General features: G+C 39.2%; 1 protein-coding gene across 1 annotated transcript in view; it reads right to left on the bottom strand.

Annotated features, from left to right (window-relative positions):
- Positions 1 to 1,658: 1,658 nt before the first annotated feature.
- COL4A4 (collagen, type IV, alpha 4) overlaps positions 1,659 to 26,628 on the bottom strand; it is a gene marked incomplete at its 5' end in the record, with an annotated part of 49,856 nt that continues 24,886 nt past the window's right edge. The window contains 19 exons of the mRNA XM_010180549.1: positions 1,659 to 1,922; positions 2,522 to 2,808; positions 4,617 to 4,805; positions 5,525 to 5,641; positions 7,488 to 7,619; positions 8,796 to 8,894; positions 9,572 to 9,727; positions 10,597 to 10,704; positions 12,541 to 12,669; positions 13,451 to 13,522; positions 17,433 to 17,540; positions 17,864 to 17,971; positions 18,417 to 18,491; positions 20,029 to 20,092; positions 21,267 to 21,445; positions 21,696 to 21,848; positions 22,487 to 22,630; positions 24,676 to 24,846; positions 25,506 to 25,667. Of these exons, the coding sequence (XP_010178851.1) occupies positions 1,659 to 1,922; positions 2,522 to 2,808; positions 4,617 to 4,805; positions 5,525 to 5,641; positions 7,488 to 7,619; positions 8,796 to 8,894; positions 9,572 to 9,727; positions 10,597 to 10,704; positions 12,541 to 12,669; positions 13,451 to 13,522; positions 17,433 to 17,540; positions 17,864 to 17,971; positions 18,417 to 18,491; positions 20,029 to 20,092; positions 21,267 to 21,445; positions 21,696 to 21,848; positions 22,487 to 22,630; positions 24,676 to 24,846; positions 25,506 to 25,667 (2,717 nt within the window). The remainder of the gene's footprint in view (positions 1,923 to 2,521; positions 2,809 to 4,616; positions 4,806 to 5,524; positions 5,642 to 7,487; positions 7,620 to 8,795; positions 8,895 to 9,571; positions 9,728 to 10,596; positions 10,705 to 12,540; positions 12,670 to 13,450; positions 13,523 to 17,432; positions 17,541 to 17,863; positions 17,972 to 18,416; positions 18,492 to 20,028; positions 20,093 to 21,266; positions 21,446 to 21,695; positions 21,849 to 22,486; positions 22,631 to 24,675; positions 24,847 to 25,505; positions 25,668 to 26,628) is intronic.

The following is a 26,628-nucleotide window of genomic DNA, read 5'->3' as shown; positions in this document are numbered from 1 at the left end:
GGGAAATGTTCCCTGAGACAGGTCAGGTCTGGGACATGCCCCAGGAGGGCTCCTGACCCTTTCCCAGGTGAAAGAGCAGGAAAGTTGGTTGACCATCCTGTACGCACAGCAGATCAGAGAGGTTTGGCTGGTTTTATCAGAAGGAAGTGGCACAGTCTGATGTATTCCCACTTGAATGGACTTACCTTCTGACTATCGTATTTTTGTCTGGCTGAGAGTGAAATGTCTGTCCTTCCTGCTCTCTGAGTTTGGGTATCCAGCTTTTAAATTGGCTGATCAGCCTGGTGTACCCATGATGGCTTCAGAGGGAGTTTCCTTTCACTTAGAACTCTTGGGCATGGATCTCCAGTTTTCTTGAAAATCCTTTTGCTGGGGGCACCTCTCTTAGTGAACACACATTGCAATGAAAAGTGCTGGAAAAAACGTTTTCTTTTATTCTAGTAAAGCGTAGCTTATTTGAGCGATAAAAGGAGCATTTGTGGCCTTCCTGCACATAATGAATTCTCCATTTGCAATCCGTGTTTTCAGTAGTTTCACCATGATTCAAATATGCATTAAATAGTTCTGGTTTTATAGCTGAATGAAGAAGGTATAAAGGTTAACTTTTTCAAAAGGTGATTAGTGCTTTAGCTTATAAACACTTTAACAATCAGTGCTTTAAAAAAATGAAAAGCACCTGTAGTGCTCTGATTCCGTAACAGTCTAAAAGGTGATAGTTCTTTTTTTGGTGGTGCATTGACGGGGAAAAATAAAAAGGCAAAAAAAAAAAAGCCAAGAATGAACAAAATTTATTAACTTAGAGTTTAGACAACTGTCCTACCACTTCTTATATTCATCAGTCAGATAAGCTCACTCATTTTATCACCCTGCTAACATTTCTTTCAAATCAATATTACAAACTGCTTTGTTTCTTCAGCTACTTGGACTGGAGCTTGATAATGTAACTGCTTATAGAAATCAACTGCGAATATAAATACAGCTTTTTAAGTGTTCGTTATCTCAGCTGATTTTATTTTCTTACATAATCTGCTGTTAAATGGATTTGCAACTTTATCTTGTTTATGAAAGCCCAATTAACAGTTCGTTTGCAGTTTGGTTCAGTACTGCAATGGTAATCAGTGTTTTAATTATGAGGGGTTTTTTAACAGTTACATTTTCTCCTTCGCTCAGAAACAGCATGTGCAAGTTCCTTTAGCTTGGGAAATTCAGCTGTAGGGCTTTACGACATTTGCGCTTTTGCATATCTGTATCTACAAGGATAAATATTTAAAATATGCCATATAAATAGACATACTCTTCCTGTTGTAAATGCTATTTGTAACAGGAAATCCACTGTCTTGCACAACAGGTATGGTTTCTTTGGTACTCCCAACTTGATTCAACCCTCCATGCTCACCTTGTTACCTGCGTGTTGTGGCAGTGGACTCGACAGAGTTTCTTCTTTTTAATTAATTCATTTACATTGAATTTTACTACCTGTAGATGTGTGTACATGGGTGTATGATGCTCAACAGATCTTTCAGTGTTATATATCCATTCAAACAAAAGAACAGTGCTACACACTTCCAAATACATTCAAATATTAAATACTGTTTAAACCTTTAGCATGTCCATCCTTACACAAGTCTCGCTCTAGCTGTTCGTTTCTGTTTCATTAGTTAGCCATGCTTCAGGCATACCTGGCATCTACTGATTTTTCTCCTCTGCTCTTGTCCTTCTTTTAGAGTTCCTGACAGGGGGGCTGATGCAAACTGCAGTTCGGGTATCACGGTTGTTAGCCAGAAACTGTATTCGTTAGCAAAAAACTGGCATGTTCCCCGCTGACCCTGGCATTCAATGAATGGTGCTGATCTGAAGTCTTCTAGGCAGCTTCCAGGTGACATAAGGGACTGTCCACCACCCTGGTCACCAGATCCAGTGTGCTGGAAAGAACAATGAAAGAGCTTGGTAACTGTGCATGAAAAGTAAATTATGTTAATCTGTCTTTTTCTGACTTTATTTGCTTTTAAATGTATTATTTCTGGTGATATTAAGTTGGAGTAAGGTTCGTTTGCTGGTGAAACTTCATTGGCTCCGTGATGAGTTCATCTCAAAAGTCTAGAGCCAGCTCACTTCTCGGGTATTTATCAAACTGAAGAAAAGAGTAATCCAGGTTTGTTCTAAATGTTGTTGTTATCTAAACTGCTGCAAATGTCACTAGAGGATGGTGTTTAAAAGACCTCTAATTCTGAAAAATGTGTCTTTGTATAGGAAAATTCCGTTTATTAAAGACAAGCAAGCAAAATCTTTGTCATTTTAAGAACTGTGTTGCTTAAGGCTATGACTTTAGTATATATAGCTACAACCAGGTTCTGCAATTTGGAACTAACCCTTGTCTTGTTTCTTTCTGTGCATTTTCCTTTTTAATGTTTGCTAGACATTGACTACTTTAGTGTTTAGAGCTAAAGGTCTTGAACCTTTAGAACACAAAAGCTGTGTGAAAGAAACGTGTAGATGTACGATCGTGTGCCCAGCCTCTTACCATCAGAAAAGAATATCCTATCCAGAGGCTTCTCCAGCTCGCTGGGCAGGGAGGAATCGACTGATCTTGGCTGTGAACTGCCACTGCCTGGGCTGGGGCCTCGCAGACAGAACATCTGCTTATGTATGGTTGTATTTCTTCTTCAGAGAGCGGTGTCATTGGTAAAGGAGCAGCACTTGACAACCAGTAAGACTTATCATTTCGACTGGCATAGTAACAAACTTGGTTGATATTGCAGTAAGCAAAGGGCATGGTATTAAACACAGGAAGACAAGATCCTGCCAGACCTAAAAATAAGAGCATATGATGAAAATTACTCCACTTCTTTCTAGGTAAGTTGAAAACATTATTCTGGCCAATGTTGCTGCAAAACTATCGATCTTAACAAGAGTCAGGTAATTCTCAGATCTTAAACCTCCCAGGCTTTTTACCAAAATAGCCAGTTACATTGAAACCAGAAACTTTTTTTACCAGTAAATAGCTTCCTTTGACCAATAATGTTTAATTGTGTCATAATCCAGTGTTATACATGATGTAGTTTGTCACCCTGGGAAACAGTTATGGTAACAAATTCCTTAGCTGTGCCAACACTGAAAAATAAATTAGGCAAGAGGTGGCAGCTGGTTTAAAAGAGAATTGGGTATTTACAAACTCATAAGGAGCACTGAGAAACCAAATGCCAATGCTGATAAACAGAAAATTTTTGTGAAGTATGACAAGACGTTGCTACCAGCGCATTAAGCTGAAATCTCAGCAGCTGTTCTATTGCCCTCCAGAAAGGTTTCACAGACTCTCAAAAGGAAATTCTGCAAAATTCTCATCAGGCAGACATCAGTGGGAATTAAGAAGTGAGTAGAGCATACTTCAGCATTCTTCAGAGGTGAAGTTCTTCTTCCAGAACTGAATTTAGAACAGTTTCACGATGACCTATTTAGTTAACAGTAATAATCACTGCATATATGTTCTGCCTTGAACTTTGTGTGTGATGGATTATTTCCCTAATGCCCCAAAGCCCTAACGCATTCTTTGAAGACTTGTGTCATTTCTATACAGAAACCAGTTTTATCACTGATAATATTCCATTCCAGTGCTAGTAAAGGATCTGGAGTAGCCTGAGTAAGGAAAATCCCTACAAAAAGAACACACTGGTCACAGGAAACAAGGACTTTATTTTCTTTGAATCTTGTTTTCACTGCTGTTATAAGGTGTTCTGTCACCAGCTGGCTCTCATGGGGAATGCCAAACACACAACAAGGAAAACATTGCAAAACAACACTGCTGTACTAAAAATAGCTTTTTATTGCTTTTTTAAGTGTTTCTTTTTTGTCCAGCTTATTAGGTCCTTGACCTGTTCTCCTAGGAGACTTCTCTGCCTCTTGTCAAACAAGTCAACTAGGATTTAGACATTCTTTGTCTGTGCAAATTGCTGCCGATCAGTTTCTCATGCTGCAAGTCAGATGGCTTATTCAGACAGCTAATTTCAGTCAAAATTGTAGAAGACATAGAAGAAATGACCCAAGACACCAAAACCAGGAGTTGTCTTCAGGAGAAATTTGGCTGTCATTTCCAAAAAGTATTAACTTCTGACTCTTAAAAGCACACATTTCTGCTGTACATGTGACGCATAATTTTATTTGTAAAGCTTATTTATACTATCCAACTGTAACCACCTACCTTAACCAGCTCTTTTTCCCAAGCTGTCTCTATGGTAAAAAGAATCAGATCCGCCAGGGAGTTATTTCAGAGTGGCCAAATGAGATTCTTGATCTAGGAAAATCTCTCCAGTGAATTCAGACAGCCCAAAATGACTAGCCAGGGTGGGTTAAATAAACCACTCACCTCTCCAACTTCTAATCAGAATTACTTAGAGGTAGAAATACTTTATCCGTTCAACCGCATCGCGGGAGAAAGCCATTTTAAATAGCTCACATAACAGGGCAGCACAACCACGTTCATTATAATCAGTGTAAATCAGTTTTGAGTCTGATAACTTCTTGATGATTCTGTAGTGTGCCCCATTTGACTTGTCTTTCATTGTATAGATCCCATCATATTCAACCTTAACTGGAGAGCAATTATGTACAAGAAAACATACCAAGATCTTGATTATGAGCTTTCTCTTGTCCTTCCAGGTACAGCAGACTATAGCCAGTCCATAATTTTGGCATGCCCTGTGGACACAGTGGTTCTCTGTCTGATTGACTGTGAAGGACGAGCAAGAATCCACTTGCAGATCTAACATGGGGGCCTGGTGGTCCTGGGATACCAGTCTGGCCAGGTGGACCTTATACATAGGAGAAAAAGGAATTTACTTGTATGAACACGTAGCTAGTGTGATCTTTTATCCTTTACTATATTTAAGTGTTCAGTAGGGATTTAATATAATACAACTTTACAAGTTGTCATGGGTAGCAATTATTATTACTTATATATAACTCATGTTATCCTTCTTACGGGAGAGAAATGAACTACATTGCCACTGAATGCTTGACAGTTGGCTTTTCCTGTGCTGTACGGATTAAGAAATGAACTGAGGTGGGCAGTGACTTCCCAGGCTTACTGGGATGACTTGTTTAGACTGGATTTGAATCCCTGCAGTAACAGTTGATGCCCTTTCCTCACACATGTATTAAACCATTTATTTATTAAACAGCAGTCACAGTTAAAATACAATTCTAATCACTCTCAGAGAGTTGCACCATTAGCCCTGACTCAGAAATGCATACCTATTAATATATAGTGTTTAAGCATATGTGTGCTTAATTGCCTTTCTGGTTAAAAAGAGATGCTGAGAGAAATTTTCTTCCAATAGATGTTTTTATGTGTTATGAAATCATTCACAAATGTCACTATCAGTGCTTGAACTGAGAGGGAGAAAGAAGTGTCATGGTATCTCAGACTAGAGGTGGATGTATCCATGTGTGAATTAGAGGGGTAGAGAGAAAACTTAGTCTATACATCATCTTGCACATCTTTTCCCCAAAATTCATGTTCCATTCTTACCTTGTGGCCCAGTGTATCCTTGCTCTCCTATATTCCCTTGGTCACCTGGTGGTCCAGGTGCCCCAGGTAAGCCATCTTGACCTCGCAAGCCACACGACCCTTCTTCACCTTTTCTTCCTATATAAATACAAAGTATAAACTTTCCCTTCATATGGCTGCACTTAAAGGTTGTACATTGTCCAAACATCCACAGCATGCAAAGGTCCAGTCAGCAGAACTGACACCGGCAAGAAATGATGCTTCAGGACAGGGAGGTGCAGAACTGCTTTCTGCTGGGAATTCTCTTTACAACTTACCTTGTGACCACAGTGGTAGCTCAGAGGCACAACTTTAGTAACAGCAACTGCTGATAAGGTTTTACGTCCTCGCTACAGAACTTGTGTGATTTACAGTTGAAACCAAAGCACTAACAAACAGTATCATGACAAGCCTCTCGCAGGATTGCCATCAATAGCAGTAACGAGTTATGGCATCCTATGGCAGACCTTCACCTTTTAGGACCCAATTCAGCAAAGTCTCTGAATCTGTATTGAACTTCCTGTGAAGTAATGCGTTCATTTGAGTACTTACTGAATATCGAGGGACTGCAGAATTGGACTACTACTATTGGGGAAGAGTAAAGACATATTTAGGCTCCTGATGGCCTCACCTTTTTATATTTCTTATATAAAGAAAATTTTGCTATTTAACCTGCACATGGAGTAATTCAAGGTTGTCTCACAATATTCAAAATTTCCCCGTGTTACTTTTTATTAGATTCATTAAGAAAATCTAACCCAGTCAAAACAATTTAACAGCTTTTCAGTGTCGGCTGTATAATTATTTTGCCAAAGGTAAAGTAGACTGAAGGTTTAGTAATATGCATTGCTTTTGCCAGTAAAACCTCCAGTTTGCCTTCCAAGCCAGGAGAAAATTCAAATTCTGCTATCTTAATGAAAGGAAAAGCATTACTAAGTATTTCTTTCATAAAACCAGTGCAAGTATGTATCATTGTACCATCTGGTTTTACAGAAACTGTTTTAATGATGTATGTAATGGAAACAGCAGTTCAACCTCAGAAACACCTTTTAGTTGGCAAATCAATTAAGACGTGTTAAACTAGATAGTTCAATGAAAACTGCCTTGTGTTCACTTTGATGAGGGGAATGACTACTGCAGGGAAACTCCTGGGAGAAAATAATGGATTTTCTCTGTGGAGACATTCATTGTATGTCCAGTGTAGCCACAGCAAACTTCGGTTTCCCAAGTAGGAAATATCTAAACCCACATGAGGGGTTCCACTATCTAAACTGAAGACACCACATTTGGACAAACCTAAACTGAAGACGCTATATGGACATCCTACGCTATACTTCTATGAGGTTGGCCACTCATCAGTACCAGCATCACCCTGGTTTTCTTTTTATCTATGAATGTTTCAGTCTTTCGTAACTTCTTTTTAAGATCTCTTTGGTCAGTTTTATTTTGCGGTAACTTTTTCATGTACTAACAGATATAAAGTGCTATCATAGCCACCTCCAACTTCAATGTCCTTTTAAGGCTTTGGTTAGCCGAGCTTTGCGATTCATTATTGCTAAATTTTAAAGCACGTACATTTTTAACATCCTCCAAATATAACTTGTCTAAACTCATAGGAGTGGTTTGAGACATTGGTTTTTCATTTATTGGTAAAAAGGAAAAATATCATTTGAACAACTCTTTTCTCAACAGCACCTGATGCTTTTGGCCTCCCTGGTCTAGGTAAAGAGAATGTGGTGCAAGCAAGCTCAAGCAGCCTGGTTCAGCTAAACTGACCCATCATCCTCAGCATTAGCCACCCCACTGTATGGTTCCGGAGACTACTACTAAGTGTTTAGAAGAGACAGGGCAGACCATAGAGAAATTACACTGACACGCTGCCCCTTTCAGTTTGTTGTCTAAATAGCTAAATAGACAACCAGGCTTCCAGGAAAAACAAGCTTACCTTGAGGTCCAGGGTGGCCTATTGGCCCTGGTAATCCTACAGAGCCATCACCTCCTCTTTGCCCTGCGTCCCCAGGAGGCCCTGGGATTGCAGGGCATGAATCATCTATTTTTCCTGGTTCACCAGGGTCACCTGGAATGAGTAATAGGAAGGTAAATTAGACAGAAGATTGGTTAATAGCTCCACTGTGAAAATTCAACATAACTGTTAGCTCGTTTTGGTATTCAGGTGTATACTTTAAGTATTTTAAAATACTTAATTACTGAGTTTCACTGTTTTTGATTTTACTGTTAGTCTTTTGGCACAGCATTTAACAGCATGGCACACGTGTTAGCAAGTGTAAGCTAGCTGATACGTTTCAAATACATAGCGTACAGTTTCTGTCTTCATGTGCTCCAAACTGACTTGAGTTAAAGCCTAAAGTCTACACAAATTCAGCGCAAACACCTTAGCACATGTGAAGATTTACAGGCCTTTGCCTATTCTGTGGTTGCAAAACCATCAATAAGCACGCCGAAGAAACTAATCTACAATATCCATTTAACATAATTAAAAATAAATAAGTAATAATTAAAAATAAAGAATGGCCATATTTTATGTATTGAAAATTACTGGGAGCTATTGGTTATTTGTGTTTTGGAACAAAATCAGAATTGGATCAATTTAGTCAGATTAAGAATTCAGTGTCTCTAGTAATCCAGTGTTAGGATTCAAGCTTTTGCTAAGTTTTTGGTTAGAAGGCATCTGGTGTGACAACCAAAAACCAAAATGGTGATTTGAAACAAGTGTCTTTTACAAGTCTAACTGACATCATAGCATGAGACTTCTCAATGTAGCATTATCATACTGGTCTGCTTTGAAGTGCTGGTTATTTATGTGAAAAATCTATTAGAACTATGTTGCTGTAGCAGTATTCCTAGCAGTCAAGCCAAAAATACCTTCTAATAAAAGTAGAAAGTATCTATACAAGAAAGAAGCCCACATGAAAAGAACAATAATCAAAAGTCATGAACTTACCTATGAAACCTGAAGGATTTGGAAAATGGAAAGCAGATTGCAGCCATTGTGGTGCAGGGGGAAAGAAGTTTCAGGCATGTAAATTAAAGAATGGAGTAAGAACTAAAATCAGTGACGTGAGGTGACATTAGAAACAAATGCATGGTTTAGCACTTTTTACACAACTCAAATGAGAAATCTATTTTTTTTTCTGACACTTTAAATTGTATATAAGTAAACATTGGTAAGATTATCTATGAGTAGAAAGATCATGGTTAGTTGAATGAGAATGAGCAGCAGGTTCGTAAGTACCTGTGGGACCTTTGGGACCAGGTTTTCCTTGAAAACCTTGGTCTCCTGGTTGTCCTATAGCACCAGGTGGACCCTGTGGGCCATGGCTTCCCATAGGACCTGGAAAGAAAATAGTTGTGCAGTTATGTGGCTGTAGTCTGAGAAAGTGAAAACATAAATAAGATGAAGTCTGCCTTCCTGACTAACAAAAAATGCTTGGGACAGCTCTTATCTGTTGTCTCCCAGAAAGAAATGTGCATTTTTCTCTTCTCTTCTATTCCTGATATTAAATTGAATTAAAACTTATGACTTTTATTTCTGTAGAGATTGGAAGAGATTGGTGTAGGCAGGATTTCTCTACAGTGAGTGGAAGAAACAGAGTATCTAGATCCCTGTTTTCACACTAAAGAATTTGTTGAAAGCCCAAAGCTATTGATATGGGGCAGATATGAAACTCTGTGTTAGTTCTAACACATCTACATCTTCCATAGTTTATCAAGACCTCCACAGAGAGGTCAAGGTTTTCTTTATCTGGCAGACTCAAAAGTTTTACTGCCTCATTCTCAGGTTGGTAGGGGAGTCTTCCAACAAGTTGCTGGAAACAGTACTGAATCTGTCTCTACTCTGACCTTCTACCCCAGCCCTATCTTATCTGTAGGTAACAGGACAGAGCTATGAAATGTCCAGCCTGCTGCTTCTGTCTGGCTGTCTCCAATGGCAATCCCCTGTGCACAGGGCTCAGGTGCATAGGGCTGGGCATAAGCGCTCATGCTAGTTAAAAGCATCTCAGATCATACCTATAGGTCCTCTTCTTCCTTGGTTCCCTGGAGGACCTCTGGCTCCTTGTTGCCCTCGCGGGCCAGGATTACCTGGTGCCCCTCGAATACCGGTATCACCTGGATCTCCTCGCACAAAGACAGTCTCTCCAGGAGGACCAGGACTCCCAGGCTGTCCTATGGTAAAAGAGCTTTATTCTTAATATATGCACAAAGCTTGAATATCTAAAAATAGCCACATTCCACTGGGGTTTTTTACTTTTGGCTTTTTTTTCCCTGGGACATAGGGACAGCCCTTGCATGTTTTTGGAAATATTAGCATTAGCCTTTGTCCAAGGCATTGTAAGGAAGACAACAATAGGAGCAGTTCCCAAAACTATGTAGATTCTGTGTAAATAAAAGGCAGCAAGTTAATATTACGTGCATTGAGACACTGTTTCTCTATAATTATTAAGTCTCTATCCCCTATTTCCCAATAGGAAGTAACTCTTCATACTGGGTAAGGAAGGGTTCAGATAATACTTAATGTAAGGGGTCAGAACAACTTAAAAGAGCTCCACTTGAGAACCAGAATCTATAGGAATTGACTGAATCCCTTGGCAACCCCTACTTGTAACAGAAGTGAGGTCTACTTAAATGCTTACAAAAGAGTTGCCAGCTATAGCTTTCCCAAGGCTGGATTCAGATTGGAAAGGTTTTTGTGGGATTACCAACAATGGCAGGCTTCTTGACAATGTCTCCTTCTTCCTAGGAAGAGAGACCAGTTATCTTATTTCTATTTGCTTCGATGGAAACTGAGGTATGTTGTAGCAGCAGGACGTGTACAGAATTACCATGCAGGCCAGAAAACTGAATCTGGAGATCTACATTTTATACTTGCTCTGGTGATCTATCCAGTGTTCATTTCTCTGTGAAATCGCTGAGGTATTGATTAATTTCTTTGTTCACTATGCACTTTTATACACCATTCCTGAGATAGTAACCTAGTGACTCCTAGTAGCTCAGGGGCTTTTTACATTATCAAATTTGGTACTTTTGTCTATTACCTCTGATGCCATCTAAACCAGGTGGTCCTTGATCACCTGGAGGACCAGGAGAAGCACTATCAGGAGATCTTCCCATAGGTCCAGTGGGTCCAGCAGGTCCTCTTCTACCTAAGGGATCACATTTTACAAAAAAGAAAAAGAAAAAAAAAAAGTAGGATTTTTTTTAGATTACAATGACGTTACTAACAAGAAGATTACAACGTTACTAACTAAAAGAACGCTGACACCTAAAATCATAGAGGTAATCTATTATAAACATACCAGTGATTAGGCTAATGAAGACATCTTGTAGAAGTGAAAATACTTATCTTTTTAAAATTTTTAATTCTTTCCATAAAATCTACTTAAACTAAAGAAGGCGTTATTACACACTGGCATACTGCCATAAATAGCTGCCTTCTCCTGAATTGTAACAATGGGAGAAATGGTAAAAATGTAAGGCAAATGGGGACTATGAAATCATTCTGTCTGGGGCAGGATAAGTATTCACAGATTGTTCCTAGAAAAAGTGAGTTCAGCCATTTCCTAAAACCTCAGTGAACAAGTTGAACTTACTTGCCTTAAACGTATTTTTCCCCTAATTTATAATCTGGATTGTTGCAAAATATGACATTAGTGCCCTTACATGTGACAGGCCGGAATAGTTACTCATTATCATCCTCTGCATAACATACTCACAGTTTATTAGCATGTGTTGGACTCTCTTGCCTTCTCTTTTCTACAAAAAATAATCCAGTTTCTTCAGTCCTGTTTTCAACCTCATCCTTCCATTTACTCATCAGTGAGTTCTCCCTAATTTGTCAAAACTGGACGGAGTATGCCATGCCTTGCCCATCTTATGTCAAGTAGTGTTAATACACCTTAGAATGAAACTTCCTCTCTTTCTTTCCCTCAACAGCACCATTCTGTTGACTCCCTCAGTTCATGAACTAGTAACTGAACTGAGAAAAACGACTGTCTTGATCTTAGAATAATTCACCTCACCAGAATTCACCTCTGCTATTTTTCTTCTGTATGTCAGATGACACTTGTGGCAAGGTTTGGTTGAGTAAAGCTAATGACACTTCTAATCACAGAACTGCTGAGACTTGAATGGGCCTCTGGTGACTTTCTAGACCAACCCTCTCCTCGGAGCAGGGTCAGCTAGAGCAGGTTGCCTAGGAATCTGTCAAGTGGGCTTTCAGTATCTCCAAGGACGGACACTCCATAACTTCTCTGGGCAACCGGTTTCTGTATTCAATTACCCTCACAGGAAAACCAAAATTTTTCCTTATAGTTAAGTAGAATTTCCTGTATATGTCAATTTGTGCTCATTGCTTCTTGTCCTGTCAATGGATATCACTATGAAGAATGTGTCTCCATGTCAGATCCTTACTCTCCCATCAGGTACTTCCACACATTGATAAAATCCCCCATGAGCCTTCTTTTCTGGAGGCAAAGCAATTCCTCTTCCTCAGCTTCTCCTCGTATGACAGATGCTCCAATCTCTCAACCTTTTCAGTGGCCCTTCCTCAAACATTTGCCTTTTCCTATTCCTATGCAATTCCTCTATCAGCAAGGCTCTTAAATAATCATAGCAATCTTGTGATGCATTTACATCAGAGTAATTGACAGATTTACTATATTTCTGTGACTACTCGATCTCCTGCATTCTTTTTCTTCAGGAATTTCTTCCCAAGAGGCAACTCCACCTAGCAGATCCCTGAGTCTGCCCAAGTCCATAATTTTCTGTTCTCATTCTTTCCTCTCCTGTAACATAATAAACAAGAAATGCTGGGGTCTCTGCATCTACTCAGGAAACATCAGTGTGTTATTGCAACAGAAATGTTTTCAGGGAAGGAATCTTCTGGGTATTTATAGTTGTTCATACTAACCAGGGGAAAAGTGTGAATGAGCTTCATTTCAACTCTGCAGGGCACCACTAAGGAGAAAACCCTTCCTTACCTGGGAAGCCTGGGAAGCCCCTTTCTCCAGGGGGGCCTGGAATAGAAATACCAGGCCATCCAGGTTCACCTCTGTCTCCTTTTGGCCCAAGTTCTCCTGGGTATCCTGGGGCCCCTGTCTCACTTTGACCTTTATAGGAAAACAATTATGTACATAAAGCTTACAGTGAGTACAAATACAGATGTGCAGAACAGAATAACAGCTGCAGATGATCCTCCTTGGAAGGGTTGCCTAGTGCTATTTTTCTGGTTCTCTCTTGGAAGCTAGCTAGTTTTGCTGAATCTGGCCCTAATTAATCTCTTTCAAAGTAATCTCTTTGCTTTAATGCTCTTCTCCAGGGGTTATTTTATATCGTATCATTCTTGTCTGTAACTTGAAATATAAACTGATTGCATGGTCCTAAATTTATTTTTCTATCAGCACAGATTTATAACCTCTAGATAGATTATGAGCACTGGATTTAATTCTGCTTCAAAAGCACCTTTTGAAAGTTGCAAATAGATCAGCGTGAGTGAAATCGAGGGTCCTCTTAAGTTTGTGCCACAACTCCCATGGACTTTAATGGGGCTGAGATTTCATAAGTCTCTTTTTAATTTGTTAGTTTCATCTCTTATACATACAAAAAAATCCTGGAGACTCAGCTCTACTTTGAATAATCTGCACTGTACTTTTTCATTTTATAAGCAGCCTTTAAAGGTTGCAACAAACCTAGATGAGTAATGGAAGTTTTAAAGTTTTCCTCTCAAATTACTGCAGGTGTGTCACTAGGTATACTTACATCCTGTTTGAAAGTTTTGTCTGAGCCTTAATAATATCTTTTGGGCAAGGCAAACATCAAAATACCGTGCATCATTCTTTGCAAATTTTAAGATAAGGTTTTCTGTTCCCCATAGCTATTTTTCTTCTTTACCTGGAGCTCCTGCAGAACCCTTTTGACCTTTTAGTCCATCCAAGCCGTCCAGTCCAGGCAGTCCAGGAAAACCTGAGAGGTATTACAGGCATGACTGGGTGCCACAATAATCCTTTATAGTCACAATTAAAAAATATGCCATTTTTTTCCTGACAACATATTCTGGATCAAGACACAGTATTTGCTGAATTTAATGCTTGTTGGCAATTGAAGATGAGATCATGTTGCACCTGAGTGCAGTCCTTTTGGAAAGGAAAATGTGAAAAATCTGAAAATAGCAATCATCACACAGTTTCCCATCAAAGCAATCAGAAAACATACCTTTCAAATCCTTTAGGTATTTCTATCCTGCAGCTCATGACAGGCTAGCTTACTCTATAGTGAACCTCGCTTCTGTGGCTAAATTACTACTGCTACATGTGATTAACTAGTCCAAAATTAGCTGTGTTATCACCACATGACCAGGTGGCTGGGATGCACACACTATGTAAAAGAACTGCAAAGCTGGAACTTTTTCACAGCTTCTGTTCCAAATTTAAGTGCAATTTAAAGAAGCTAAATTTTCACCTGGTTTCTTTTCCCTGGTCCTGTAGATTTCACACAGAAAACTATGCTTTTTTTTGCATCACACTATTAGAAGAATTCTTTCAACTGAACGGCACAAAGTCTTTGAATTCAACAAATCCGTAATTGAGACCTATGCTGACATGTGATAGAGCAGCTTTTTCACCAGTGGCATTCACTAGATGACCAGATCAGTCATCTGAACACTACCAGTGTTCATGGCAGTCAGACACAACTTTTGCTTTATAATCTGTGCTTTTCTGAAAATAGTTAAAATACAGTAAGTAAAAACACAGATGGCATTTCTTATCCATTTTTAAGAAGTTGAAATAATCGGAGATTGTGTTTGTTGTTTGTAGCAGAGGGTAAAAATATTTCCATGTCATTAGCACTTTATAGTTTCTTAAGTTATACAGATGAAGTATCAAATGTGAAGATATACAGTTATTAAAAGCAGATGGCAGCCTATTACCTGGTAGGAACAGATTTGTCAAAACCGATAGTTTGTTTGGTAACAGGTTTCAAAGAGGTTCCAGACAGAGGAATAGACTTGGGATGCTTCTTGCTCCAGAGAGGAACAGATTAGAGTGATCATGAAGTTGAACAATACTGTCAGTGCCTATTCCTGTCTCTTTTCCACCTTTGCTGCTTAACTCTGCCTAATTTCCTTCCCCACCAGTTCCTCTCCCTGCCAAACAGAATTCCCAGTCCAGTTGCAGTGTTGTTTTTTTTTCCCACAAGTCTGAATTATCAGTCTCCTTTTCCCTACCTATCTACTTTCTGCCACAGAAGTTGTAGGTTTCTCTGTTTCAGGTTCCTGTGCTTGATCCCAGCATGTCCTGCGGCCTGCAAATCTGCTGTATATTCACAGCATGAATCGTGAGAGAATTTATTGTTCTACTTAAGCACATATTAATGGATATATATTTTTTTAAAAGTTTATAAGCTGGTCAAATTTGGCAGGGACAAATTGCTGTAGGAACAACACAAATACCCTTCATCAACTGTTTCACCTGCCAAATTTAAAGGTACCTAGTTCAAAGATGGCTCATCTGAGAAAGGAAAAATAAAAGTACACAAGTGTTCTCTCAGACACACCAGAATAATAATTCTGTAGCTTTGTTCTCAGAAACTGTTGAATTATTTTAATTAAAATTTAACAAAGGAATGAAAAGAAAATGGTGGCGGGCAGAATTCCAGCCTGTAGCAAACACTGATCTGGAGAGCCTTTAAATCCAGACTATTGTTTGAAAATATGCAAAACATTGATACTATACTCTCTATCTAATCCTCTTTATAATATGGGATAGCAGTAATCCAACCTGTAATATCTTCTATGTCCTTAATTAACTGCTTTTTAACTTTTCATGCCATTGTAAGTTTTAGTCCTGCTTTCTGTAGGCTGCTTGGGCTTTGGGCATGTTCCTATTTTCAGATTTACTTAAGAGTTCCATGCCAATTTGGGGAATTTAACAGTGGTGTTTTAAAATTATTATGAACTCCCAACTATTTTTGGCACCCAGGTCACCATTTAAGACTTTTTTTGATCTTTAGCTCATTCAGTCAAGATTGATGGCTTGGTTTACTTGCTTTCCAGGGAATTTCTGATACATTTGCCAACAATCCATTATAATATCAACGCTTGAAATTCTAGATTTTTGGACTGCTATATTCCCATATTTCTAGGTACAGATGAATTGGCTGACCTGTGTATGAACCACTGTTTCTGTATTTTACAGCCCAATTCAGCTTCTACTCACACAAGTAATTCTGCTGATGTTCTTAATATTACTTGCTTCATCAAGGATTACTCATACAAGTAAGGCTTGCCAGACTAAGCCCTTAACTAGAAAAACTATCTCTGTAATAAAGAAAATGTGATTGTGCTTTGGTAGATGCTGTTTAAATAATTTTTTTAAAATGTAAAAGTTCTTCAGGCACAAGACATTAAATGTAAAAGAGAAGCAATTAAGACTAACAAGGCCATGTACTTAGCTAAAACAGCCAATTAACCATTTCATTTCTAATGCTAGCAACAGTATTTATTGAAAATAGCGTTAAGATCTCCATTCTCCAATGGAACTGGAATACAAATTCCATTCAGTTTTCATTACTGAGTATAATTTCAAAGGTGTTAGCTTTCTTTTCAACTATGCTGCCAATATATAGAATCCTAAGGCTTAGCAGGCAACTTGGTCTCTAATTAATTGTCATTTGGAACTGAACTTTTCCCTCTGCAGCATGTGTGTTAATTTGTTATGCTTCCTGTGCAGGACTTGGGATAACTTCTGCACGATATAGAAAGGAAGTGTCTTAGAATTTATGACAAGAAGGAAAGAGTACATCTGCTACTGAGAAGTTTTCAGCAGAAAAATGCCTTTTTTTTCCTGTCCTCCCACCAATTTAAACTGTCTCTGCTTTTTTGCAGCAAATATTGTTTGCAACAATGAAATGTTCTCTTGTAGATTATGCACCAGCAAGGAATCTGTCATGACAGTTTAAATCACCACCACTTATTTACTGCAAGCAATCATAAATTGTTTTCATTTTTCATTTAAATTTTTAGTAATTTTCTTCTAAACTTGTCAATTTTTCTTTAGGCTGAATTTGAAAAAGAGAATCTGATGTCCTCTCTAACCATTGATCATAGCCCCAAGTGTTACTTTACTGTGATTTCTGTATATGGGTCACTAGTACTATTCTTCCTGTCCAGGAACTGGTTATGAAGCACACTGTAACAGAGAGAGGATACAAAGTATACAGTTGATTACCTTTCTTTATGAAGTGTTAATGTACCTTAAAATTTCAGTATATCATTCTATATCATTATTAATGCTCTCCAACTAAAACAACTGCATAGATAAAATTCTGTTCAATCTAAACATAACAATCATTGTGAGAATTGTGAAGTAGGATTTGGAGGAAACATTCCTACATTAAATCCACCGAAAATCCGTTTCTGGAAAACCAACAACAACAGAACTCAACTAATCTTATCACAATTTGATAAAATAAATTTGTAAGACAAAACTGTCCATAGCAGTCTGCTGGTTTTGTAGAGTAACAGTGGCACTCCATGGTGAAAAGGTAGAACATAGCATAATTGACATGAAAGTGAAACATCTGAATTACTGCAAACTCCCTTTTCTTTCCTTAACTTCTGCTAACAGATACATCACCTAAGCCGGAATCTGTTTCTGCGTTCTTCCTTAGTCATTTTAGATTGTAGCCCAATTTTCTGAGGTAGCATTTACGCTACTTTTCGAAGGTGATGGGGACGGTCTTAATTCTAGTAGTTTAAGAGAATGCTGAATCAAAATCATGCTCACAGTTAGGCCTTTTCCATTTTCACTACTAAAGGGGTATTTATGTCTGGTGCTGTTATATTACCAGTAGAAATGCAGTGTATGCTGTTCACCTTTTCTGCCTTGGGATCCAGCTAATCCTTGCAATCCTGGAAGTCCCACAATTCCATGTTTCCCTTTTTCTCCAGGTTCTCCTGGCAATCCCTGAGGACCTGTAGCTCCTGAGAGTGGGAAAAAAAAAAAGTGAACAGGTAAATCTATTAAACTGTTGATTTTTTTTTTCATGCTATGCAGCACACTGCGTTAATCAGAGATACCTGAAAGTGTACAGGAATGTATGAAGAACTGACAGATCTTGCCTTTTGAGACTCTGAGCAGGCTATTGCTGCTGCCTATAGGCACTGAAACAGCTTTCAGTATACGCCTTCATATGATCTCTGATTTCTCTAACCTCCTCTGCAGAGATGCCTCCTCAGCTGCATTTGCCTGTTCCATATCTCTTTTGAGCTGTTATATGGCACTATTTTTTCATCTTTGGCATTACCTGGAAATCCAGGTATTCCTGGGTATCCAGGGTCACCCTTGGATCCTGGTCTTCCAGGTTGCCCTTGGATACCTGGTGAACCCGTCTCTCCAGGGAATCCACAGAGTCCTTAAAGAAAAAAAAATAATCCAGTATTTATTTGTTTAAAGTTGCACATTCTTCATCTCATGATAAGTTTAAAAATATAAAAGTTGAGTAAGGGGTTTTTGACTAGAAAAAGAATTTAATTCAAATACTTCAGATCCTCGCATCTGTTTATGAGCAATGAATTATACTGATCTCACTGGTGATAACTGCAAGAGCAGAAGCCAGGTTTTATTCTGGTCAGTACTGGAATGTTCATTGGTGCTGCACTAGACAGCCTTAGACTCTACCTCCTGTGATCTTGCTAGCCATATTGCATATTGTGATCCATCTCTAATCACTGGGTCTATAACTATAGAAAATACCATTCAATAAGCAAAGCAAGCAGAGTTTGCTATCTGTTAACGAAACTTGGAGAAAATAAGTTCTCGACTCCTTTTATTTATTTTTTTTCTTCAGACAAAGTTACCTGGTAATCCTGGATCTCCGGGAGGCCCTTTTCGACCATGTGTACCAAGCAGGGGAGTTGGGTCACCTCTCTTGCCTGTTGAAGTATAATGACTTTTATTTCATACAAGTATCCTTTTCATACACAAAACCAAAGCTGGACGATTTTGTAAGATCAGATAATTTACTTATAGATACTAACAACTATAAAAGGGACTGAGAGAACACAGAATGGTAAATGCTTTGGCACATTCAAATTATCTGCCAGCTCTCCTTGTCTTGAAATACTAAATCAGGCTGTTCTTAGTATGACTCCTGGCACTATTCTTCTAAATTTCCCATAACAGAGAAAAAAATAAATTACAGGAATTTTCCCAATACTGACAGCATATACTGAAAATGAAAGATACTGCATCAATTCACTAAAACGTTTTATTGAACAAAGAGCTCTCCTTACATAAGTTTGTGAGGATGTGCAAATTCAATACAGTGTGAGTCTATTTACTCAGTCAAGACCTTTTAGGGACTAGCTGAGGATATTAAGCCAGCACACCTTTCTGTCTGTGCTACAATTCCTGTTTATCCCAGAATCAGTAACTTCAAGCCATTTTGCCTTACTTTGTCTGTACAGATGTCTGACCTCTCCTACCTACTCATGCTGTCTCCAGCTGCATTGTCTGATTTTGCTGTGAAGAGTTAAGAGGAAATACCAAGTTCAAGTGTTGCTAGAAATCCCCTGCTATAGCAATCCCCAGTTCTACTGGCTATTTCCTTCTTTAGTTTTAAGGATAACTTTTCCAGTAAATTTGTTTCAATACATTTCATAAAAGTTCTCTTTATGTATTTTTGTGGGAATATATTCCCTGGCTGAGGTCTTACATTTTCCACTTCTTCAACAGTTCAACTGAGAAAATAATTTCTCCTGTCCCCTTAATGTTTTTTTTTCAGGCAATGATTTAATTTTGTTACTTATTAGCAATTAAATCCTGTTCCAAGAAAATTTCAAATATGATGGATGGCACCATTTTGTACTTAAACACTTTTAAAAATCTAAATATTAGAGCTATTTTTTACAGAGTAATCTCTACCTATGCAAACCACCACCTCCATAAGCAAATATTTTCAACTCAATAATTTTGCATGCATGGGTATGAACTCTGCCTGATTTGTTATGCTACACTTTCAGAAGTTCCAAGAATTCAAAAATCATGGCCTGGAAAACACTGAAAAATAAGTGATACAAAAGAAATCATAAATCACGCTGAATATTTAAAAAATTCTACCTATCTGTTTAATACCATAAATTATTGCATTTTCTCTTTTTTGATTATTTTCAAATTTTACAGATCCATGAGTGGATTTTTTTGAATTTTTAAACACTATGAAATTTGACACAAATTTATCTTCTAAATTAGTAAGACCTACTATAAAAGGAACAAACTGTTAAAGAATATACTGAAACGTAAATTTTTGCCTTCACATACGTCAGACTGGTTTCTAATGACATTCATGTTTTAATTAATTTCCCTTTTGTCCCGTTTTACCTTTTCTAGTGAGTATTTACCATCTATTAAGAGCATATGCATCCCAGTAATATAACTTTTTTCAAAAGTATGCCTATATAAACTCATTACCTTTCAATCCTTTTGGGCCAGTCAGTCCTGGATTTCCAGGGATTCCTGGTAAGCCACAGTCACCCTGATTTTATAAAAAAACAAATAAAAATGTTTGACATATGATATGTGTAGCAGGAATAATCTGTAAGAGCATTTGGTTCTCTTACACTGGTAAACAGACCACCAATCATTATGAATAACAAAACTGCATCTTAAGCCCAACAGAAAAGCATGCTGTCTTATACATCTAACACTGGCCACTTACAATATTAGGAAACCGTAGATTAGCCTTGCTAATTATTTTGAATTTGTGCTTTTAGAGTTTATACAAACTCTTGGCTTGAACAGTTTAAAGTCCCGGCAGATGGCTTGAGTAATTTGATCTAAAAGGTACCATAAAAATGTACCAAATATTGTCATATGTTACCCAAAATTTACTATAAACATTAACCAGAAATAAGTTGTGATGTAACAATAAAAAGTAAAGATTTCTCTATTTTTCCTTTTGAATAATGACCTATAATCAGCAAAACACACATCTTTTTGAAGAAATATAATAAAAGACAAGCCAAGCAAAGATCTGTCCCTTTAAAAAAAAACAACCATGCTTTTGCTTCATGCTTCATGTAATGCCACTGCCTGTCTGTCTAGCACACAAGCCAGTGGAGAATTTTACCTTATATCCATATGTTACACACATGCGGTTTTGTACATTTGTTCTTGAGCAATATTGCTTGCCTGGGTTCTGTCTGGTGCAAGTTGTTGGTATGGGCACAGAAGGCTTGGTTTGGTTTGGCCTGTCTACTGGCTTGGCTGCTCCACATACCAAGATATGAAGCAGCAGCTACATATTCATTTCATATTTGTGCTGCTGCTATGTTATGATCTCTGCAGTAAGTGATTTGTCATCGGTTCTTAGGAATAATGTAAAAGATGTGACTGCGCATCCACGTTTTGCCTCCCTAATCAGTGCAGTGTAGCCTGGACTTCTCCCAAGTGGCAATGTAACAAAATCACAACATGCATCTAGGAGAGAGGGGAGAGGCCCTTTGTTGACTCTGACTACAGTTCCTGCTAAAATGTAATCACTGCACTGAAGTGTTGCATTAAGGAATTTACCTTTCCCATTATACTGACAATCTCTTCTCAGGAGGAATATCTAATGGGTAAGTACAACAGAAGTACCCTTCATCACATTTACTGGAAGCAGGAGATAACTGTAGAAGCTCAGGACATTTCACTACCAGTTAGTTTACCTGGTCTCCTGGTTGCCCTTGTAAACCTGTAATTCCTTTAAAGCCCTTTGGTCCTGGGAAACCCCGTGATCCTGGAAACCCCATCAGTCCAATGTCACCATGGTCGCCTGGCAGTCCTGGGACACCATTCTTCCCTGGAAATCCTGGGGTGCCTCTGAAACCAGTATTGCCTTTTTCGCCTGAAGAAGATAAGGACCAGTGTAGTCAAGCCATTTATTTGACACTTATTTTGAACATGGCTATACTTTCACACTTTGTGTATTGCCTCAGTAATTGTCCAAAGAAACTAGCTCCTAGTTTAAGAATCTATAAACACAATAAAGTTGCTGCATGTTACTGCAGCTATGAGTGCAAACCCATGAAAACCACCAGTGATTTATATCAGATGAATAATGTGTGTTTATGCAGGGCTTTATTTTATGAACTTACCTCTTTCACCGCTAAATCCATTCTCACCAGGAAACCCTGTTTCCCCCTTTTGTCCTTTCTCAAGACGGATGTTAACACAGCCACTGTCTCCTGGAGGCCCTCTGTCACCTTTGAACCAAACATATGTAAGTAAATCCTCATGAGTGCCATGTCCTGAAAATTAATTTTGGTCAAAACTTCACGAACAGGGGAAGCCTTCAAATACTAATGCAGTTCTCAGTTGTTTCAGCAGGGGCACTGCTAACAGAATTCTTGCTTTTAAGCAATTCAGTAGTTAATTCAGTAGTAACCCAGGTGATGTTAAATCAGAATTATTCCCTGTTTGTCTGGAATATGAAATATGGCAATTGTATTGTCTCCTCCACAGTGTATTGTCTGTGACTGCACCTTGAAGATGGTCATTCTCTTTCCTATGTTAATACTTACAGAGGTTATTTCCTGTATGTTTTACATAGATTGAAGAACACAGACAATATGATAGAAAACTTGAAAAATCTAACGTTTCAGATGTGTACAGGACAATCTTCAAGGTCTGAATAAGCGATCTTACTGTGTTTGATTTAGTGCACCACTTGATCTGAGTTGAACTAATTTTTCTTTAGTTATTTTTCATTACGGATTCATAAGTGACTGGATTAAGTATTTAGTATCTCTGAAAATAGAAGTAAATATATCCTTGTAAGTTAACAATATTAAATAATTATATTAAAAGTAAATCTATTCCTAACACAGTAATAGCAAAACTAAACATAGCAGTAACTAACAAAGGAGTGAAGGAGATTTTTACAAACCTTTTATTCCCATATCCCCACATTCTCCACTAGGCCCAGGTGGACCCATTTTTCCTTCTTCTCCTTTTACACCAGAGATTCCCATTGGGCCTTGTGTTCCTGGCAGTCCTGGGAATCCTTGTGGTCCTTGAATCCCTTTGCTTCCTGGTAATATTAAATGCTTTATTTACATATTCAGTCTGCTAAGCTGTTGCTGTCTTATTCTAAGGAAGAGTATGAAGCAAAAGGCAGGAAGTTTAGAAGGACTCCTTAGGAAATCAGCAAAGCTAGAGAACCAATAGTTGGAACACAGCTTCTTGCCAAGATAAAACTTGTTTTGAAATCCAGATTGCCTTGAAGCAAATATCTTCCCCCTCCCTGCTGCCACCCCCTGAAGATTTAGGCTACACTTATGACTAAAGCAGTTATCCCCAACACATCTTAAATCATACGCATAGCCTAAGACGCCACCAGATTTTGCATGTGGCTACTGAAAATCACGACTCCTACTGTCCAGATGACAGACAGAGGAAAACAGCATTTTGCGACCGTTACTTGGAACTTTTGCCTGTTAGCCAGTGGTCATTTGGGACCAAGGTAACAAAGTATTAGACATGATGTGAAGGTATTTCTCCACTTATAGAATAGAATCATAGAATTGTTTAGGTTGGAGAAGATTATCACCTTTAAGATCAACCATTAACTTACGACTGCAAAGTCCACCACTAAATCATGTCTGTAAGTGCCACATCTACATGTCTTTTAAATACCTCCTGGGATGATGACTCTACCACTTCCCTGGGCAGTCTGTCCCAATGCTCGACAACCCTTTCTGTGAATTTTTTTAATCTAATATCCAATCTAAACCTCTCCTGGCACAACTTCAGGCCATTTTCTCTTGTCTTATTGCTTGTTACTTGGGAGAAGAGACTAACACCCACCTCACTACCACCTCCTTTCAGATAGTTGGGTCTCCCCTGAGCTTCCTTTTCTCCAGGCTGGATAAGCCCCGTTCCCTCAGCCGTTCCTCGTAAGACTTGTTCTCCAGACCCTTTTCCAGCTTCATTGTCCTTCTCTGAAGACACTCCAGCACCTCAATGTCTTTCTGGTAGTAAGGGGCCCAAAACTGAACACGGTATTTGAGGTGTGGCCTCACTAATGAAGAGTACAAGGGAACAATCACTCCCCTGGTCTTGCTTTATTTTATTGTGTTCAGTGCTGGGCCCCTCAGTTCAAGAAGGACAGGAATTGCTTGAAAGAGTCCAGCAGAACCACAAAGATGATGGAAGGAGTGGAGCATCTCCCTTATGAGGAGAGGCTGAGGGAGCTGGGGCTCTTGAGCTTGGAGCAGAGGAGACTGAGGGTTGATCTCATTCATGTTTATAAATTTATAAAGGGCGAGTGTCAGGAGGAAGGAGCCAGGCTCTGCTCTGGGATGTCCAATGCCAGGACAAGGGGCAATGGTCCCAAGCTGGAGCATAGGAGGTTCAACCTGAACATGAGGAAAAACTTTGTCAGTGTGAGGTTGACAGAGCATGGCCCAGGCTGCCCAGAGAGGTTGTGCAGTCTCCTTCTCTGCAGACATTCAAAACCCTCCTGGCCGTGTTCCTGTGTGACTGCTCTGGTGATCCTGCTCTGGCAGGGGTTGGACTGGGTGATCCTTCAAGGTCCCTTCCAACTCTTAATATTCTGTGATTCTGAGATCAGGTTAGTCAAGCAGGACCTGCCTTTCATAAACCCATGCTGACTGATCACCTGGTTGTCCTGTATGTGCCACGCAATGGCACTCAAAATGATCTGCTTCACAACTTTCCCTGGCACTGAGGTCATATTTACAGGCCTGTAGTTTCCTGGATCCTCCTTCTGGCCCTTCCTGTAGGTGGGCATCACATTTGCTAACCTCCAGTCAACTGGGACCTCCCCAGTCAGCCAGAACTGCTGATAAAGGATTGAAAGTGGCTTGGCGAGCACTTCTGCCAGCTCCCTCAGTGCCCTCTGGTGGATCACATCTGGCCCCATAGACTTGTGTGTCTAAGTGGTGTGGCAGGTTGCTAACCATTTCCCCTTGGTTTTCCCCTGCTGCAGTGTCTTATTCTCGAAGCTGGAAGGGGAAGAGGGTGTAAAATACTTCCTAGCTTTAACAGCAGTAGAAATAGATCCTTCTACAAAAGAAGTTATAGAAGAGATGGTTTGCAGGATGTTTAACATACCTGTTCGTCCTGGGAAACCAGGTGGTCCTTTATTGCCTGGAAGTCCTGGAAGTCCTCGAGAGCCTGGAGGACCTGGGGGACCTTGTGAGCCAGGAGAGCCTTTGAGACCTTTGATTCCAGGTGGCCCATCTAGGCCCCTGTCTCCTCTCTGACCTTTAAAGCCTGGTAAGCCTGAAAAAAAAGAGCTTTAATTTATGTATGTAAATACAGGAAAATTGCATTGCTGTTTCAGGAATTGTATCTAAAAAGCAGAAATTATTTTGGTATAAATTGGAATATCATCAAATATGGCAAAATAACTTGGAAACTTTGCTACCATGCTGGGGTCCTGGCTCTGCCTAGACTCTTCACCTGCAGTATCTGTTTTCTTGTATTTCTTTAGTGAGAGACATATCAGCAGAAGTGCCCTGTGAAAAATTCCTACTACTTTGTAAATACTTTTGATATATATGTCTCCTAGCTCTCCCTAAATACCACTTCCATTTAAGAATAAGGAAGATAAAAGTATCACAGTTATGACAGGAGCTCACTTAAGTTACTCAGGACAACAGAGTAAGAAATAACTAGTCAATTTATTACTGACAGTGAACACACTGTTATTTGGCCAGTTAAAGAACAGTATGGGAAGGGAAGGAAAACTGGAAAACATCTGAGATGCACACTATATATTTCTTGAGTTTAAGGAAATGTGCAAAACATAATGTACACACCAACTAATGAGCCGCCTCCATGGAAATATTTGTCATGCCAGCCACAAAAATCATACAATGAAAACTACTGGAAAAGATGTGCAAATCTTAAGAGCTCTGAGACAACAGGATGTTGTGTACCTTGAGGTCCCGGCTGGCCCATAACACCTCTGAATCCTGGTGGGCCTGGTAAGCCCATGTCACATAGTGGACCAGGGAAGCCTGGACAGCCTGGTGCTCCTATGTCACCTTCTGGGCCTCTAAAACCTTTGGCACCTGGAAATCCCGGGGTACCAGGCTGTCCTGAAAACAAAAAAACCATTGTAATATGTTTTATTTCCAGTAGTCACCATCCCTCAGAATTTCTAATTGTAAATTTGAATTTTACATGTTCAGTTATTGTAGTATCTTACTTATCCTCTAGTTTTTGCATATTTTGTGAAAACTAATGCTTTTGCACAATTTAGAGGTGGCTGTTGTGTAGTGTTTCTCTTTAAAGAACAAAGACGAATTCAAGTCTCACCTATAGATGAGGATGACTTTGTGGCACAAAAAGCTAGTTCCTGATGTGTAGCAGAATTGAAGCACCTCACTGTCCTGTACCAGCTACACAGCACTGGGGTCAGTTATAGGTGTTCCCTGCACAGAAAGGGGGAAGGGGGGTGTGTGTGTGCGTCTGTGTCTGTGTCTGTGTGTATCTGTGTGTGTCTGCTTAGGGCTGGGCAAAAGGAAGACCTATAAAAGGAAACAGCAACATCTGCTGTGAAGTAGGAAGGATGAGGCACTGTGGAGACATCTGCAGCAACCAGAAAAACTCCTCTGCAGAAATGAGGAGTGGAGTGCGCAAGATATTGAGGATTATATTGTATAACTGGGGAAAGAGATTTACCCCTCTCTCCCCAGCTGTTCTCCTAGCATTTGCCAGTCTTCAGATGTAAGTAAGCAGGGACTTACTGAAGCAGGGACTGTGTGGCAAAGTAGGAGGCCCTAAGCACAGCTGGCCAGTAGGCAGCGAGTAACAGTAGTAAGAATAGGAAGCTGCACTGTTACTCCATAGATTGGATAAAAGGCATCTTCCCCTTCCTGCAGTGCAGATGTCCTCAATGGCTGATCAACCTTAACTGTAAAAATGTAAACATGAAACAAGGGCATACTGTTCACAGTCAGTGTTACGGATCCAGGTAAGAGTAAGTGAATTAGGACCAACTTTGCTCAGATTTTCTCCTTTCAACACATGGAAATGGTTCATAAAAACTGGCTAATA

The sequence above is a fragment of the Mesitornis unicolor genome, unplaced genomic scaffold (assembly GCF_000695765.1).
Source record: "Mesitornis unicolor isolate BGI_N332 unplaced genomic scaffold, ASM69576v1 scaffold20783, whole genome shotgun sequence".
Lineage (NCBI taxonomy): Eukaryota > Metazoa > Chordata > Aves > Mesitornithiformes > Mesitornithidae > Mesitornis > Mesitornis unicolor.
Note: the sequence above shows the minus strand (reverse complement) of the source record. Positions and strands in the feature narration are given on the sequence as shown.